The 20103-nt window shown below is 37.9% G+C and overlaps 1 protein-coding gene across 3 annotated transcripts in view; it reads left to right on the forward strand.

The window, feature by feature from the left end:
* Positions 1-20103, forward strand: part of wake (ankyrin repeat and fibronectin type III domain containing protein wide awake) — a 74511-nt gene that overhangs the window by 14526 nt on the left and 39882 nt on the right. For 2 of the 3 annotated variants that reach the window (XM_034324454.2, XM_034324456.2), the window contains exons 2-3: positions 1882-2471; positions 3159-3295. In XM_034324454.2, coding sequence (XP_034180345.2) covers positions 3183-3295 — 113 coding nt within the window. In that variant the 5' untranslated portion in view covers positions 1882-2471; positions 3159-3182. The remainder of the gene's footprint in view (positions 1-1881; positions 2472-3158; positions 3296-20103) is intronic. The other variant, XM_034324455.2, reaches the window with a different exon arrangement.

Genomic DNA, 20103 nt, shown 5'->3' on the forward strand with positions numbered 1-20103 from the left:
GATTGTGATTCAAATGAAAATCATTTATTACCGATAGTATCTCTCGTTTCCTCAATTTTTCAGAAAAATAATAACAGCAATGTTTTATTGAAAAAAACAAATTTTTAAATATCGTATCAATTCAATCAGAACGATGCACCGTAGTCAAAACAACGTTGCACCAACTCTTTTCTCAAATTGCATCGTTCATATTCAAATATCGAATATCAAGGAATAGATAACAAAGACACCGAGGTATGCGTATAGGTGTTGCAGCAAGGATTCAAAGCCTCGAATGCGGTAAATTAGTTTAACGTGGATGTTGGACGGAGTTTGATAGTTATACGAGAAGTTTGAGTACCTCCTGCCATGGAGCAAAATCAAACTGTATTACTATTCTCAAATCGAACAAGTGGATCGCATTCCTTCGCAAATTCCGAACTCTCGTTTAAAGGAAATCACGATTAACATCCTATGTACCTTGATTAAATTTGTGAGACTGGAAGTTGAGGGAACTTAATTAAAATTAGGACCCATGTCACTGATTTCTCAATGAAAAGTTCATCATTCAACCATCAAATACTCGGATCGATGATAAAATTTGAGTGCTTAAGTTTAATCGAGGCATCGTTATCTGGGTCACGATTGATCCGAATCCGTCATTCGTAGCAGAAAAAAAAGGCATATCCCAAGTTCGTTTCGAAGACCTATTAATTAATTTTTCAATGCGAAATTAATAACCTGGAAACGGCGAGTGTCTCGTATAACGGTGATTAACGTCGAATATAAAAATGGTTCCAATTTTAGGATCGTTACATAACGTAGTATTCGGCGGGGGTGGTAGGATATTGGGTCATCATTAATCATTGTCTTTTATCGATCGCCGGTTCAATAAAATCGAGGAATCACGCGAAAAGCTGGGACGAAAGTAGGCATTATCGACTCGGCTTTAGCTTTATCTTCAGCAATTTAGCAAATGTTAATAGCCGACGGTTAGATAGGGAAGAGAAACTGTTGCAAACAGTGTTTCCTTTAGTTTCGTATCCGCTTTGATAATCAGCGAGCAATTTATCGACGTTTCCTCGAACTGTCGATCGTTACGAGCTGATACGAACGTTATTCCGAATGTTTCTACTTATCTCTACCCTTTTATTTTCACGTAATCTCGATTTTATCTTATTAACAGATTTCATCGAGCCAAGAGTTTCGTTCACCGGCGACTCGTGTATCTTTTGTCGTAAGTTAATTAACAAAAGGAGCTGCTCCTCGTTAACAAGATTCGTAACTCTTCGTTTGGATCAGTGTCAAGCGTTCTCGAGCCCTGTTGAAAGAAACATTTAAGCCTTTCATCGAATTTATGCACCTGTTCCCGATATTGCGATGCGAATTTATATAACCGTTACCCTTTCCCCATTGAAAGTCTCAACTTGTCGCGTTAAATTCTCTGGAAGTTCTGAAAAGCGGTTCGTTTGTTTCTAGTAAATTTATAACCACCGGGGTCTCGATTCAACGGCAGCTAATTTAACTCCATGGTAGATTTTTAAATTTAATGTTATTCAGTTCAAGCATGGTATATCGAAGAATTCAAGCAGCTGTGCTTGGTACTCCGTTGCCGTCGCGACGGAGGATCTAGCGCATTGTCCTTTTAAGAAAATGAAGCTGGACACAGCCGGCTCGTGTTTACAAAATAGTACTATTCAGAAATAAAACTCGAGTCTGGTCAGTTGCGTGTTGTATAAGCTGATGCATAATACGATCGAACGTAGAAATAGCTCGACTACTAGTTCCACTCGGAGAAAATGAATTTTTTATTGTCGAACAATGATCAGCGCCCGGACAGTGTTTACATCGAAAACTTTCCTTTCTGTCTGTTAATTAATTGAAAGGTCGGCTCGATTATAGACCAGCGGAAACTGAAGGTTGATGCTTCAGTCAAGGATAAACACAAAGGCAAGGGGATGAGCGTTCGAAATTTCAAGCCAGTGTACCGTGACCCGTGAACGAGACAACATCGCGAGTTGTAACATGTCTCTCCGGTTGCGTGTAAATCAATGGGATATTTTGATAAAGTGTTCGTTTAATGTGTAAAGTGTTCGCGTGATATATTCTTAATTAATAAATTAAGTCGAAACTTCTGGTAACCCGTCATCGACGCTCCTCGTGTGTTAACAAAGGATTTTCGTAAGATAATCGGATTAGGAAGTAACGTTTCTGGTGACCAAGACGGAAGAGGATTTCCATGATCGCATTAGCTCCAATGTGACAACCTGACGGTGGTTACACGCCAATCTCGAAGAATCTCGCCGTTCTAATTGAACGGAACGAAGCATTTATCCTCTAACGTAACACACGATCAACGTTCGCGTTTCAGAAGTGCTTCTCTTATCTTGAATTTACAAATGTTATCGGAGTTCATGGTTGGATTAATCTGTCTGTTTCGTTTAATTAACAGCGACTATTTATGAGCGTATTAAACAACATTTAACATTGCGGTGAGTCGAAGTTCTTCGAATATTTAGAGGTGTTGCGTAGTATTGAATGCACGCTAATTAACAGGAACTATTCCGTGGTACGTTCAATCCGTTAAACATTGTGGCGAGCATGTAGCATCAGATATTTAGGGTACGTTACTACGCCATGGGTTGTTGTAAAGTAACCAGATATGTCTGTTTGATTTACGTTACGAGTTAAACGTTGCTAATTAGCAGTAGCTATTCCCGAAGGGCGTATTCAATTTCGTTAAACGTTGTGGCGAATCGAATCCGGTGATGTAATATTATCTAATAATTAAAGTAAAGGGTGTAAAATTATCTGGTACGCGAATTTAAATATTGAACAGAGGAGAGTTTAACTCTTTAGGATTAGGTGGGTTAAAAAGCTTTTTATGCATGACGGGATATATTTTAACCCAGCTCGAAAAGTTGAAGTTATTCATCGTCGTGTTTTTCAAAAAAAAAATTCTGCGCAACTAGGGTTTTTATTTTCTTTAAAATCGTGTGCCTCAAAGAGTAGGAAGTAAACACGAAGTTGGATTAAAATTGGGGCTCTCTCCATGGTCCGCCATTAGTAACATTTTTTATCTCGAGTTTAATCCTTTAAATATCAACGTTTTCATAATCAAGAAAGGTGAAAAAAACGTGTTGTATTATTAAAATAAATGTTTTCCTTGTCGTGTGCAGGTGTTAGGAGGACTTGGACGCAGGATGTCGAGCGGCGACAAGGCTTCACCGAGCCTGACCATCGATCGCGCCGCTTTTCTCCTCCTGAGGGTCAAGAAAGCCTTCAGGAAGAAGAAGCAACAGCGGAAAGAAAAGAGGTGAGTACTGTTCTTCCTATCCTTTTTAAACGTTCACCTAAAAACAAAAGGTTCAGAGGTGAAAAATGGTGCAACAAATGGAGGATCGTTAGGAAGATCCTTGCTTCGTTTCCTTTTTTTACGAGCTAAGTAAAAGCGAAATAAGGATAACATTCTTTTGTAGCATTAGTAGTAATATTCCTTCGTTTTATTACGCGTTATCAGTGTTCCTCCTCGAAAAAGATCCTGTTCCCTTGGTCAAAGAATTATTCGCGAAGCTTTTTACCTCGCGGTGGTTCAATTTAATACACGGTTACATATTTTCGCGTTGTCTGGGGATGTCGTGGGCGAAGTTAAGGGAGATCAATCAAGCCATCGAGGCTTGCAATACCATCGGACGGAATCAGGGAAGCGTGAAAATTCGAAAAACATTGCCGTTTTCTGGATAGTTGGATGACAATCGTATTATGCAAGATGAAAACATCGAACTTCTATTTTCTTATTATGAAAAGATAGAGTGGTAGAAGATTAAAATTTTCTACTTGCATAAGTTAAATTGAGATTTCTATCGCGTACACCAATTTGTGGAAATAATTTGAAGGTTCCGAGTTGCTACTTGTAGCTCCAAGTGTAAAGGGTTAAATTTTCTACTCGAACAAGTAGAATTGTCAGCATTTCTATCACGTACTCTTCATTCAAAGATTCGCAAGCAGAACGTTATACATTCTCGCGCTATGAAATGAACAAACGGTACAGGGGTCGCCTAAGAGTCTGACATTTTCTGTTTGCTCGCGATATTAATAATTCTCGGACCGACTAGCCTGAATATTCATGAAGCCTCCTATTCAGACGCGTCGAGTTAACAAACATTTCGCGTTTCCACTGTAATTTCCACTGGAACATAATTAAATGAATTCGAACGATTGAGCATCGGTTTTTGAAAAGTACGATAATGGGAACAGATTAAATGCATTAAATCGGTTTTGTTCGCTGTGAAGCGTGAAATCGAGATGGGATTAAATTCTTTTCGAAGAATTTCATTCGATTGATATTAATTTATTCAACTGCTTTTCGTAATATTTGATATTATTAAATTTGAAAGAAATTAAATTCAAATCTACAAAAGCCCACTCTAGAATAACATTTTTCATTCTGGAATAGTAATAATTAAATTTGACACAATTCACAATTGACGTAATTAAAATTTCATTCCAGAGTGAGCTTTTATGAATTTGTACATTTTTTTATTTTTAAAATGTATGGAATTTAAAAGTTCGGAAATTTCTCAAACTTTTACCGAAAGTATCGATATCATTGCATTGTTAAGAATTTTCTAATTACATTTGATGGTCAGGAAAGTTGGCGCTTTCATTCGAAGTTTATTTAATCGGAGCGGTTTACAGTGAGCTGAGGGTAGTTCGAATTTTCCATTGAAACATGCAAATTTATGTTAACTGAACAACGCCGGGTATGCGCTTATACAATATATATTTACTTTGAAACATAATCAACATCAGGTATGTATCTAGGAACGATTTCAACGGCTCCTCTCGAAGCTTTACTATTCAGGTCGCGGTAAAATTCGATGCTTGGTCGATTCGTGTTCACTCGGAGTGGTTGTCATGAATTTTGATAACCGGAAACCGGAGTGCTCGTCGACGAGCATCCAGGTAATAATGGTACGAATTGCAACGAATGTGCTCACCGAATCTATAAGAAGAACGTAAATTTCCTTTGTAAAAGAATAATGCTACAAAATTGCATCTTCCTTAGAATTTCTTCTCTTATTTCGAATCTTCTATGTATTCGTTACTTTCAAATTCCTGCGAACTTCTTAAACAAACATAGACGTCGGTGTGCCTAATTAACGATGCTTAACGCTTGAGAACACGATCACGTTCGTTTCATTCCTAACGAATATCCGTCGGATTATTCGACGGCAAAGGAAACATGGAAATTTCGTGACTCGAATATTCGCGACGACGGCCAATTTTCAATCTTTGTGTAAACGATGTCACGACCCCGATTACTAATTAACCCGAATGGCGATCGGCCTCTCGCCTCGCTTTATCAAGGAGCGAAACAAAACCAGAGGGAGATAGAGGGTGTTAAGTGAATTATTGCAAGGGGTTCGTCTTTCAAGGAACTTCCTCGCGATTCTTCCACTGTTGCTAACGCGTTTAATCGACCGGAGAAAAGAAAAGTTTCGATCGAATTTCGTAGCTGTGTTTAAACACCGTTAGTTAATTAATTTCGAACACCATATAACACCAAGTAAATTCGTACGTTTTCGTGTGGAACAAAGTTGATACCGTTAGGGGATGATTTTTTTTCTTTTTCCTATCGCTTAGCTGGTATCGATAATCGACTCTTTCTTATGGAAAGAGTCTGTTCTCTGTTTATACGTTTTATATTAAAACAACTGGAGTTCTGAAGTCTGAGATATAGATTCACGTGTTTCCAATTTCTCGAAAGATACTGCGGTTCGGGGTATAATTTAAGATTCTCGATTATGGTAGTAATATGAGAATTTCTCTTGCCAAAATGAGACTTTGACGAAAAAGAAGGGGGAGAAGAATTTCAGAATCAGGTCATGGAAAATCGAATGGTGCATTTTACAAAAGACTGCAGTAAGATACAGGAAAGTTTTCTAGCATTGTAACGTACCGAAATAGAAGTATTTCCGCAATCGTGCATGAAAATTGCTGAACACGAAGGGAACCTGCGATATTTACTAGAATATTCAAAGTCGGAAAGTTAGTTCTCAGTTATTCCTCTCCGACATTTTCAAACTGCAAAATCTTGGCGCGAGTATTTTAGATAAATCATTGCGTAGAAGAATAATTTCCTCCTAGAGAGACATGTATATTAGAAAATTGAAGAAATCGATAGATTTTCTACCGTTGAGTCATTTTTCCGATCGAAATGTAAGAATAGAAGATTCGTGTTTTTCTTTTGTCAGTTAAACGGATAATCATCTTAGATTTGCGTCAGTTCCAGGACAGATGGAGTGTTTTTCTTCTGTCTACCCCCGACTTTTTGCGACGTTACGTTATCGAACGTCGATTTCGTATTCCTTCGATTTTTCCCCAATCTTTCGAAGAATAACCGCGATTTCGTGTCCCGATCCCTCCGACGCAACGCGACACTTTGAATCTACTCCTCCGCCGAATTGCTAAACCTTTTTTTGGGGGGTAAATATCGGAAAACGTTTTCCACTTTATGTGATAATTATTGCCATCTGGATAGAAATTTACATTGGGTAATCAAATTATTAGAGCCACTCGCATAAATTGATCATTATTCTAAATATCATTCATTCTTAAATGAAAACCGAGTTAAACAGAGTTTTTGTTATTTTTTTATGATGTATTGATACTTGTAAAATTATGATACACAGTTGAAAAAAGTGAAATTCTTCGGACCATCAACCCCATTGAAAATTTGTGGAAATATTTATAATAAATGCATTTGTTTATTTTTATAAGTAATTTTTTGTATATTAATAGTAGAGAATTATTGATTAAAAGTTACACAATGTAAAAACTTTAAGGCAAAAAGAATTGAGGCAGTAATTGCAGAAATTCTTTAGACAAGCTATTAATTCTCTAAATAGAGAATATAATTTTAAATAATTCTCTAAATAGAGCAGGAGAGCTCTATTTCTACGCAAACACGAAAACCCCATTTTTCATACCATCCCTCTAATAATTTGATCACCCACTGTACAAATTGTATTTTACATTTCGAAATCATTGAACGTCCGTTAATTTCGTGAATCGTTTCGTTCGCGAATGAATCAGGAAAATTCGTTAACTCTACACAGTTATTTAATTCGAACGAGTTGAATGAATTAAATCGAAAGTGCTCTCAACCGAGCTCGACATCGACGCGATATTCAAACGAAAATTTCGACCGACGTCGAATAAAAAGGGAAACAAATAAAATTTCGTTCGCGAACGCGATAAATCATGATTCCGCATATTTATACGACGCGTATATCGTTCGTCTCTCGTTTAAATAAAATGCAATTCACACGCGTATCAAACGCACAGACGCGTTATGGATATTCGTTGAATCAAATTCATGTTCTTTTCTTTCTACGCTACTCTGGCCATTTTTCACGATGCCAGAGATAACGCGGCAAGCATTCGATCCTCGAAGGAAACGTAACACAGACATTTCTTATAATGCTTTAGTAAAACGTTACCCGCCTGCACTTTCCACAGACAAGATAATTCCGGAGATACTTCTTTCTCGATTCACCGTGTAATTGCGACAGTTATTTCGCTGTTCATTTTATTAAATATCCTATTGGAGAACTTGAAACTTTTCTGGCTGAAGATAACGAAAAAGCGTTTGATCAAGATTAATAAATAACCATAATCGAAGAAATGGAATTATTTTCTTCCCTCGCTCGTCACACTGATATACAGTGGGTGATTAAATTATTAAATTGATGATTTTACATAAATATTATTAATTGTTAAATGAAATTCTTAAACGGAATTTTTGTTATTTTATATATAAAATACTCGAAAAACCGATTTTTCATATCGTGGCTCTAATAATCTGATCACCCACTGTAGTTCTTAGCGTACATAGTTAATGCCCTGCAATTATTCTTAATGGAACGTATTTCTAAAAACGTCTTTCTCCCTGAAAGCTGGAATTGCGAGGGTACGAATTGCCGCCCCTTAACTCGTTCCACTTTTTCTCTCAAGATCCTCCTCGAAGCGAACCAACCCTAATTGCCATTGTCACAGAATTGTCACGGTCCCGGGGAAGTGAAGGCTGGCTAAAGATCTACGCGAAATCGATGATTCTACGGTATTCTTCGAAATTCGATTACTTAGAGATTTTTCCCACCCATAATCTTTTGCCATATCATTTTTAAGACATTAAGGCACCTTTTAAACAAAAAAAATATTTCGATTTTTTCAAAATCCTAGAGTGGCTCTGAATTATTATTCCTTAAGTCCTTCTGTTCGATTTTACAAAATGTCACTCCTGGGACGGTAAAGTTTAAAGAACTTTTTTTCTACCTCTCCCATGGTAGTAATTCATCGTGCATTTAAATAATCTCGTAAATGCCGCGTTGTACTTCGCAAAGCCTTCGGACCTTGTCTCTTTATCTTACACTCGACGAAACACTTTTGACGGACGATATCCTCGAAGAAATATCCTTCCGTTGTTCCTTTCTTCTCGAACAATAAAACACCGCTGCTTGATAAAGATTCTGATTGATGATCGCGGTCTTCTGTTCTCGCGCATTACTCGAGCACGATTTTTTCCCTTCACCGATGCTGAATGTATCTTCCCTTGATTATTTTCGACGTCAGCTTCAGTGAAAATATTTTCTCGTTGAAAATAGAGTTCGATGGTTCAAAGGTCTGTTATTATTTCCTTTCTCAAAGATCTTCCTCGTATCAAAGGTTTCCCCTTCGTTCTCGAGTAGTTTCGCGTGACTTGACGGTGAAAAATATTTTTCGTTGCTCTTTATTCGCGCATTCTGCGATGAGACATCGTTGTTCGATGAAGTTCTTACCAGGCTATAAATTCCAGATGGTCGCATTTGTATTCTCATATTCTCGGAGAGCAGAGGAGGAAAGGAGATTCGAAAATCATTTTTAATATTTCTCCTTGCAGACTTTATTGCTTGATTTTGGAGGAAAATCTTTCCATTTCTCGCGCTTCGACGGTGATGTTATATTAAGTTTATTGCGGGAAGAAGAAATTGTAAATTGTCTGTTTTTCGAGAAAAATTTCTCCTCTTCCAGATCGAATTTCAGCGAAACGAATTGATGGGGTTTCAGGCTATGCCTGCGGTTCGGGGGAAGTTGGTAGCTTCTGTCACCTATGACCCGATGCAGGTGATTATAGGGTGGAGAAGTTAGCTCGGGTAAATTCGTTGCAACTGCCGCCGGCGCAGCTTGTAAATTGGCCAACTATTTATCGAAGAAATCAGCAATCAGGATGACCGTTTCACCGGATTACTCCTATTTTGCAATCTTATTTTCTTTCACTCGATATTCCGAATTTAATTAACCTGCTCTCTGAATTGCATCTAATAGTTGCAGAATAAAATATCGAAGGGGTTAAAAATGAACCGTCCAATGTATCGATGAAGGTTATAGAGACAGATTATAGAGATTATGGAAGCTTTCGTGGTCGGCTGATTGGTAGAGTAATTTCCCTTTCGCTACCTTCTTTCCGCAAAATCCAGCGAGTTTCGTTTCAGACGGGAATTTAAATTATTCGGCGTAAACGATTTTCCGCTCGACGTGCAACGGGTAACGAAAGGCTAGGCCGATCGGTAATTTCGATGAATATTCATTGGTTCGCCGTATTTGTTTGCGGGATAATAAATTGCATCGTCAGCTTGAATTTATGCGCCGACGGATAATGGACATCGAAAGCAACAGTCGAAAGGAATAAACGAACCCTCTTCTTTAGGGAGGGAACTCAATTGTTTTCTAAAATACATTCTTCTTATCGAGACAATGGAAGCCTGATCATCCTTGTGCATAAATCTCTTCTAGGATATTTATTATATTTCATAAAATTTGGTCCAATTAATTAGCTGAAACAATTTTTTGATGTACCTACCTTAACACTGACTGCCATGTGATCCATATGTGGGTGACACTTGAATTTCAATAGGAATCCATTACTCATATTATTAGGAATTCTTTGACTTATTTAATTGATACTTGAAATTATGGATAAAAATATAATGAAGTATTTTAAAGATAATATACATAACATTTGTGAAGACAAAAGATTATTTCAATTATTATATTTCAATTTGAGGAGCTAATGAAACGTACACTATATCTTTTAACAAAAAAATTTCACCTCATATTTGCTTATTAATTATTGAAAAGTAATAAAAGTAATATTTAATGAAATTTTCAACGTCTTTAGTGTGGCAGTCAAAGTGTAATAATATAGATTATTATATTTTTGCAAAACTCAGAAATTACTGTATTTAATCATTACAATTTATTAGTTGTACTTGTTTTACAATTCGTTAATTAAAACCACGTCGCCAGTAAAATCATTACCGATTGATAACACATTGTTTCTGCCAATTACAGAAATTTATTTACAATTTGTCGAGTTTCATATTCAATGACCCAATATTTACAAAAGTATAAAACTTAAAATAAGATTTGAAACACTTGACGTTCTTTGTTGATGAACACCATCTGTTCCATGGAAGTTGGCTCGACTACCATTTTCAATGACGTCGCGAAACCATTAGCTGCATTTATACGTGCCGTAAATGGCTACCACTATACACGTACAGTTCCATTTTGTCACCCCGTCGATCTACCTACACTTGAAAACTGTCACGCTCCCCCGAACGGATGTCGCGCAACGTTAAATCCGTGGAGAAAAGTAGATCACGGAGAAAATTTCGAAAAATTTCACGTAAATTGTAAGTGGAGGTAGAATGAATCTACAGTGATTTTGTTGAAGGAACGATGTAGAAAGTTGGCGTGTGTAACGCGAGCGATGCGCAACGGGTAATAAGGAGGATTTTATTGTAGACTATCGTGGGGCAACGCTCTGGAAGAAAGATTGCCTCATTCAGGCCTATATGTGCATACGAATCGCCACGAATTTCTATTCATGTCGGTGCATTCGTTGCAACGATGTTCCATCAAGTCGTTTCCCTCAGTGTTCATGAATCTTCGAAGCTCGTTGAGAGGCAAACTAGATCAATCTATAATTTATCAATAGCACCGAAGAATTGTATTTTTAAATGAAAAGTACCTAAAGTATTTACAGAATTTCAGTCTTTCATTTGGTGGATTATATACGAAGATCCTCTAAGTATTTTCGAGGTGACGTTGAAAAATTTCCACCGTCACGGCTCGTTTATCAACTGAATCTTGCACCGTCGAAGCTTATTTTCGCAGGAACTATCGCGTCGGAGAAAATTCTAGTTGCATCTTCGGTTATGTGAAAAATATTCATAGGAAAATTCGTCGGAAAAATACATTTCACTCGAGAGGATAAACGAGAGTTTCATTAAGGATGCAGGAAAAGCTCGTTAGCCTTAATGAGATGTAACTAGCTAATTTTCTATCACACTTCAGATCCATTCGAAAGAGTCTTTTTATTCTTTAAATGTATCCATCGATTTCTCAACACTTCTAGCAAGGAATTACTTCCTGTGATCTCTGATTGATCCCGAATTTAATCGTGTTCTTAATTGGCCAAACCTTCTTGGAATGTTTCGATTAAATTCTTTTCTTCTCGATCGGAAAACGGAGAGAGACCGTTTCGTTACACTTTCTGATAGACACCGAAAGAATGAAAATAGCACGAGACGATTAATCTTTCAAACAGGGATTGGGAATTTCGAATGTTCCGAGAGAAACTTGATTTTAATCCTTCAATCATGATCGACGGGCATGTACTTTGAATAATTTAGGATAATTCGAACGAGCTAAAAGTAGACGTTCAATCTGGGAGATGAATTATTATACTTCATCTTGTCACTCGTTCAGACTCTCTTTAAACGTACTGTTTACCTTTTCCAAGAGATTAAAGAATAGTGGACGACACCAGGAAATAGGGAAAATGACAGTTCCATTTTCTCGGCCAGCTGAATGGACACATTGTTATTTCGCTTGGTAACGTTCACCACGATTGTGTATTCGATGATGGCGTTTCGTTTAAAAGAGATTATGTAAACCGCCTACGTGTGTACATTGCTGTTCAAACAAGTATCAATTGAAATCAAGTGAAAATGTTGGAGTTGAAATGAAAAATGAATTTTCTTCGTTGACAAAAGTCGTGAAAAATGTCATAATCTCTGATCAGATTTCCAATGGTTCCTGAATGTACCTCGAAGGATCTGTGATCGCCTTAAAAATCTGAACGAGCCGAATCTAGGCCAGGTCTTTGATCAGGAACCTAAAGAGGCAGAGATTTCTTGGAACTCTTTTCATTCGAGAAGAAAATCTGCCCGAAATAGCGAGCCTATTCTTTGCTCCAAAATATTAGAAAGTAATAGTATAAAACTTGAAGCTTTTAATATGAAATTTGCGATATTTTACAATTTAAAAACATGAAATCTGTTTGCATTCTGTCGAGGAATTTCAGATTTTCAATTTTATATTTTTTCTCTTTGTTGAATTTCAAGTGTCAAGCTCAAATAACGTTGAAATTCTATCGTATCTCGTAGCGTAGTCTGTTATTTATATTACATAATAATTTTATTTTTTTTATAACAGACGGTTTTCAATTCGTTGAAAAACTAATAAAACGTCGATACGATAGGATTATTCGCGTATTATTCGTTATTGTTTCAAGCTTTGTAATTGCAGATTGATTTTACGCTCCGTTTAATATTTAAAAATGCGAGGGAAGATGTTAATTTTGTAATAATAAACGACGCGAGTAGTATTCAAAAAGAATTGAGGGAATTATGATAGCGCGAAGATTACCAAGCAAAATAAACATTACGGTACAAGACAGGAACAAGCAAATCGGTCATCTTCGATCTCATAGACTAAGATTGATCATGTTGAAAGCTTGTGTTAACACGGTATCCATCTCTGCTTCATATTTAATCTAAGAATCTGTCCAATGATTCAATCACACCCTTTGATTTACCAAAGAAAAATCAATTTCTCTGGCATTTTAAAATAATCTTAGGAAGCCATTATGATTTCTCTGGTTTCTTATTAGAGCTTTTATTTCTTTACTGTGGTTTCGTAAGGCAAACACGTTTCAAAAACTAATTAATGAAAATAATATTTAATTTTAATTATAATTTTATTCGAGACAAGTATTCGAACTGCTACAGATAATTATATTTTATTATTTAACCTCTAAAAATAATATAAAATTCAAAATTAAATTGAAATTGGAGCTCTCTCCGTGGTCCGCCGTCTTGTGGCGGCCTCTCTTCATGGTCCGCCGTCCGAAGGTTCAGAAACTCATTATATGTTTCTTCCTTTTTTAGGAAAAGGGTCAATCTTTATATAGCGATCAACAACTGTATACGTTATCCTATTTGATATCGAAAAATACCTATTGGTATTTGCTTGTATCGATCGAACCCTACCCGCAGAGTAATGACAATCGATTAAATCCCGACTAGTGCTCGTTTTATTTCGTTTTCACGCTTGTAACTGTCTGGTCGAGGTGCATTTGTGGAAATGGTAGCTGTGTTATACATCCAACTTGCGATGACCCAGTTTCGGGTCTCGCTTTTGTACAGGTTTATCTGCCACGCTTCGTCACCTTGCACACGTTAATAAAGTCGCTGGCTCGTACAAGTTTGCGGTAACCCTTCATCCCTGCTTCTCTCCTCTCTTTGTCCGAAGACAGCTCGGAATCCGAGATGGGAATCGAAGGATCAATTAAGGGTCGAGCCGGGGTTCGAACTTGCCTCGCAATGAATCGAGGGTGAAGGTTTCTGTCGGTGACCTCGAAATGCATTAAAACTTCGATCCTCCTACTTAACACCTCAGGCTCGATAATTCACCGAGGAATGCGTGCTGAATTTCGAATTATTTTCATAAAAATTATATAGATTTGCCTTGTAAAAAAGGAAAAGATTCAAATGCACTCGATATTAAAATAACTAGAACGCGTATCCATATTTTTACATTAACAAGTATAATCAAACAGCGTCAGAATTATTAACTCTCGAACGAGAAATTTTGTATAACGAGTGTTTCAATTAAATGCAAATGCCGTGTTTTGCATTTTATTTGTGTCGTCGAACGTTCTAGCCGATTCGATTTAATCCAGGAACATTCAGGGTTACGCGAAATGGATACGTCAGTCGAACGAGAGAGATTTGATTGGCAGCTTCGCTGTTTCCGATCGGGTCTTATCGGGATGCAGGGAATTTAGAAGATCACTCCTACAGGATTTTCATCGACAACTTCCGATTTCCTTGTTCCCAACGTTCCCTCGTTCTATTTTACGAAATTTCTCCTCGTGAAAAATCTAATTTTAGCCAGTGGAAAAGTGCAGCGTGAAATGTGAGCATAATGCTAGAAGAGTTTTCCCTCTCGAAGAGTAACCGTAAACCCTTGTAAAACGCTGACATTTTTTCGACCTGGTTAAGCCCTGTCACGAGTTGAATGTATCTATTCGCAGCACGCTTTTCAAGAGGATAAAATATCAGGATAAAATTGCATCGCATTCTTTATGACACCGCGACGAAATTTGTCATCCGAGAAGTGTATCGCCACTCTTGTAATTTCTGATGTAGGAAAAATACTCGAGTTTCACTTTGGATAATGTCTGTAACGAGATAAAAAGCCGGCCTAATTTTAATCTTTGAATATTTTAATAAGTACCAGGAAATTAATTTACCGAAGTGCTAGTTTTAAAATAATTCAAGCAATTTTGAATTAATTAATTTTCAAATTTTCTCGTCTAAACTTTTATACATTAATATATGGCCTATATATATGGAGCCTCCTCCTCCATCGTCATTTTCCACGTGAGAAAATTTTCTACCTAAGAGGAAGGGTTGAACTTTGCTCGATGCTGTACACATTTCAGTAGTACAGGTAAAGCATCGGTCAGACAAGTAGAACAAGTGTCCCAATATTTCGATACCAACAACGTGCCGGGTCTTTATGTCCCAATCTAAGGATCTTATTACCTTAGGGGTCATCTTTGAATCCGTTCACAGACCGTGGACACTATTCAATTTCCAATAGACCGATTCTTGTTTGCAGTGGTTTCTAAAGGTCCATTGTTATCGGTATCGGTTCCTCTCTACAGTTCCAATAAATCAAGATAGTCTGTTTGAATTCCTGCTGTTCCCGAAGTGTGTTTCTATCGATCAATCTAACCGGTGTCGTTTGTATCGATTCAGGATTATTTCCCAACATCTGTTCGAAGAAGCTTTTCCACATCATACGAGGAATTTAATTAGCTCGCCGATACGTAGACGAAATCATAAGCGTCTAGGATTACGAAGTTTCTCGGGGTTTGTCTTATGCGATTATGGTCTCGGTTGTTAGATCAATGGAAGTTTGTTCTCGAGCTCGAGGCATTTTAGTGGCTTCGAAGGATACTACTTGCTGCAGGAAGTGGTAGTTTTTCTCCTGTCTATTGCTCGTCTTTTCACCGTCAATCGTTGGTAATTTTGAAATTGTTAGATACAGGCGGAATTATTGACCTCTCCTTTTCGTCCGGGAGAAAATTCGAATCGAAGGTAATATTTTTATGGGTAAAAAGATAAACGAATCGTCACAATCTACGGTTTCGTTCTCGATATATTAGCTTGACTTCGATGATCGGACGAGAACCGGTAGTTTTTTTTTTTTATTTAATGCGATGTTTTTTTATTTGTCAATAACTATAGCAAAGTAGATGGTTTATTGGAGTTAAAAACCCTTAAAACCCGAAGAAATATAAAATATAATTAAAATACAATTAGTTATTCATATCCGTGGTTGCATGAAAATGTGGTTGATATAGTTGCACCTTTCATGCACTTTGGTGCATCGTTGCAGTTGCAAACTGCACTCGGAATCCCGCGTTCCTGGAAACTTTTAAACATAGGATTAAAGCACTTTTTTTATAAAACTTGTGGAAAACATTGATTAGCGAATCTAAAAATAGTACAATATTTCCACCTGCGATGATTTTAAAAATACGCTTCGATCCATTCGAAGCGCGTACAGAAGATCCTCGGGTGTCGCGAACTTTTCCAATCTTTCAAAATGAAGGAAAAATTCTCTAACCTCGCGGAACACCGCGTAAGGTTCGAGAGAAAAATTCTAAGAGAGCGGTCCAGAGGCAACGGGTAGTCGGGTAAAAAAATAAAACGCGACGACCGTGGAAGAGTTTCCGGGATGCAAGAAAACTGTTGCCGGCTTTGAAGAATTTCTCGTCACGTCTCGAAGCTGAAAACGTGCCGTCGACGAGGTGCACACGGCTTTCTCGGTAATACAGAACAATCACCATAGAAAAGTAACGCGCTTTCTTTTTTTTTTCTTCAAAAGAAAAAATTCCTAGCGGAGTCTGCTTCATTAGGAAACCCACGTGAAACGTTGATAATTATCTCTGGAAAGAGGCGAGATAAACCGATCGCGTAGGTTTATTTAATAAACACCATCTTCCCTTTATGCAAATCGATCATTTCGAATAATCAACTCCTGTGATCAGAGGATTAAAAGGAAAATCGCCCTGGTTATTTTCCTTTCATTAAACGCGACGTTCTCGTTCGCTTCATTGAAGTAATCCAAAGTGAATACGCCATCGTTCAGGGAATCTGACACTCTCGATGGGAAAACGTTCTATAATTGACAGAGATAAATTTCCCGACACCGGTGATTTTCGACACGGTTGTTTACCGCAATTGCAAACACACGGTGATGTTGCCGCGATGCTGGCGGAATTGATCAATGGTCTCGATAGTTGAGCGAATGATGGTCGGGGATCGAATCGTGGCAAGGTCAGGTTGGATATTTATGGCTGGTCTATCGAGAGAAGTTTCTGAAAAATCGTGAAACGAGATTTGGAAACTGTCGGGTAAATATACAAAGGTTAAGATCCGACATCCTTGCCCAGACGCAGCTGTAATCGTCCAGCAGGGATCTCAAAAATATTTTTATTATTTTCTTCGTTTCTCAAAATATTCCTATATTCATTAGAAATATATATTTTTAACCTTCGGAGTCTAGTTGCATTACTGTCGATCGATCTTTGATATTTCAGTCCATTGCAGAGTATAATCTAGCGTTAGCATAAAACCATTTAACGGATACACAGGAGACGATGGAAAACGGACAAAGGATGCATCGGGCGTACGATTTCCCAGCTATCATCAGCACGGTTCCCTTTGTTTCCGGCGCGATTTCGAGAACCGCGATTGCAAAAGGTGTCTTCGATTAACAAACACCAGCCGGTTTGAAGCTTGTCATCTTTTACTCGCCAACCTCTCGCGCGTTCTTCGCAGAAATTCGATAAGTTGTTATTCCAAAACCACTCTCGTCGATGCTTTTACCCGACCGAAAAAGCTTTCCGAAGCTGTGTAAGATCCTTCAACGTCTTATGTGTTTTGCAGGGAAACCGGAAGCTTAGGTTCCTTTGATGCGGCGAGAAGTGATTCAACCTTTTGCCTCGGATTTATTTTATCCATTTCTATGTTTATTTATTCCTCTACAAACATTATGATACTCTCGTGTGTACACGGTGTGTTTTGTAATTTAGAAACTTTCAATCGAACGGCAATTCAAGTACAAACCTTTATCGAATAGTTATCGATCTTCGAAAGGTCGTGGAAAATCAGAAGGCAAACGTGGGATCAGTTTTCAAAGTAGAACGAACGATATCGATTTTTCACGCGGTGGAAAAACGAGCGATGGATTCTACGATCCTTCGTGAAGTTTCTTGAAAACACATCCTTTTCGTTCGATGGTATGTTTTTAGCAGAATTTTGGAACATTTTCTCCGACAGTTTTCGCGATTCCGATCGTTCGAGGTTTTCAATCGTTCTTAGAAAAGTTGGAATTAAATTGAAGAGAACCTTGCCAGAAATAAAATATTAAATGCAATTATTCTTGATAATTAAAGCTGTTTGTAGTTCGGTCAGTGAATTTCTCTCTTTGTAAACGCGTTAATTGTACATCCCACTAGTTCTCGCATCATGTACAATTTAATGATTAAATTTCAACGTACAGTCGGCCATGTTTAACCGCGTAACAAACGCAACATACCGATAACGAGGATAGTTTCAATAGGAATTGCAATCGAATGGGAAAATCGTGGAAATAAAAATCAAAAGCTATTTTCCACGAGTCTCTCGTGAATGATGGAGAGATTCTTGAAAAATTGGATAAAAATGGGGAACGTGTTTGGGAGAAAAAAAATACACTGTTAAAGGAGAAGAAGGGGAAGAAAGTAGGAAAGAATTGAACATTAGCGAGTTGCAGACATCACTTAAAAGGAACTCGAGTACTTTCTGTTTGTTTAATGGATTTCTCTTCCGGTTCCTTTACATTTCTTTTTCGATGATTCGAAACATCTTTGCTGGCTCGGAAAGCTTGCGAGATAGATTCAATTACCCGCTCGTCTTTTAACCCTTTCGCTGCCAGGCGAATTTTTGAATTTGCACCAGTGGGCCAGAAATTTCATATTATAAATTTTATAATGGCAAACAACTGCGAAATATATTAAAATAACGGTACAATCTTGACCACCATGGCAGCGAAAGGGTTAAAGGTAAAGTGCAAAATGAATTCGAATTCGAAAGACGGCCTTATTTTTACAAGATATGAACGATACGACGAGAGACTAAGAAAGAATAGCTGGTTGTAAGCTGGAGAATCAATAGCTTGCTATTTATACTGTCAGAAAGATTATTGATCGTGGTTGAAAGACAACCAATCCTCCTCTTATCTAAAATCGTTTTGGCTGATCAGAGGCTTGCTCTGACTACTTGCGACCGACGCCGTACACCTGTGCGGCGTCGCCTTTGTGGTTGATCTGTTTCACTGATAAACTCCACTCTTCGTCACCTTCGTCTCTCTACGATGCTTCAATTAACCAGACTCTACTTAACTTTCATTAGAGTATCAAAATAATCCTCTTAATTAAGATTAAATTAAGAATCGAAATTAATCGAACAAAAATATATTTAGATTACGAGTACATTTATTATTTATAATTGTCAGAGTGGTGATTGTTACCAAAGGAAAAACAATTGGAGTTCCTCGTCCACTCGACGTAACATCGATATCGATCTCTTTCACTTGCATTCTGTCTCTCTGTTTATTCGTCCAGAGTCTAAGAGAAAAACCTCTTGCCAATTACGAGTTAGCTTTCAATTGCACGCAATGAAACGATGAAAACGAGAAATCTCTGGTCAATATGTAGCTCGTAGTAAGTCGGAATAGCGCAGTTGGAAGAAAAATTACGACCTAATTCGCTGACTGCCCGACAGGTCGATGTACAATATCGGCGGAAAGTTTGGAGGGTTTGTAATTTTAGGTAGAATCCGGAGTGCAAGTACCGTGCGTCGCCGACTCTCCGGACGGATCCTTGGTTTCTATATCGAAGCCTAGGAGCGAGTTGACATGGAAACTTCTGAAAGTTCATGTTTCGCGAAGCTTGCCGAACAACAGTTCCACCGAACACTCAATTCTTCCAAAGCTACACTGCATCGAAACTTTCAGTCGCTAGTGTACAAACACACACAGAGGTGCAGTTAGTCGCGTGAACGAGAGAAAACGAGGGGAAACTCGTCGAGAATATGTCGCAACATTTGATAATTCCCTCTTTTCTAAGCTGAAACGAGCATGAAAAGCATCTCGCTTTTGCGGGCGTGGGACCGCGATCGATAACAATACGCGATTCCGCGCGCGAAAGATTCGCGAGACAAAGCTCGTTCTCGTTGAATCTCTTTTTTTTTTCTCTTTCTTTCCAATTAGCGTGGATTATAATAGAGAGCTGGAAAGCGGGAAATAACGTCGCTGGAAAGCTGAAAGTGTAGAATACGGATATTTCGAAAAAAGAAACGCTGGACTGGAGAATGCATCGCGCGACAAGTACACCGTTCGTTCATAAATTTTCTCTCTTTATTTCTCGGAATATTTCATTTAACTTGGCTGTTACGTTTCGCGCAAACCCGTGGCCCGGGTTGTTTCTTTGAATTTATGAGCAATTATTTCTGCGGCGTAATGTTTCGTCGATGCAGTTTTTTTCGTTGTTAATTTTTAATTTTTCTCGCAAGAATAATTGTTCCCCTTTTGGAGGACAAATATTGTTGCAATTTCACTCGGTTCTCGTCTCTGCTTACAGTTAGACAGAGGCACCGATAGTGGTTTGTTTCT

Source organism: Osmia lignaria, chromosome 7, assembly GCF_051020975.1.
Source record: "Osmia lignaria lignaria isolate PbOS001 chromosome 7, iyOsmLign1, whole genome shotgun sequence".
NCBI classification, from domain to species: domain Eukaryota; kingdom Metazoa; phylum Arthropoda; class Insecta; order Hymenoptera; family Megachilidae; genus Osmia; species Osmia lignaria.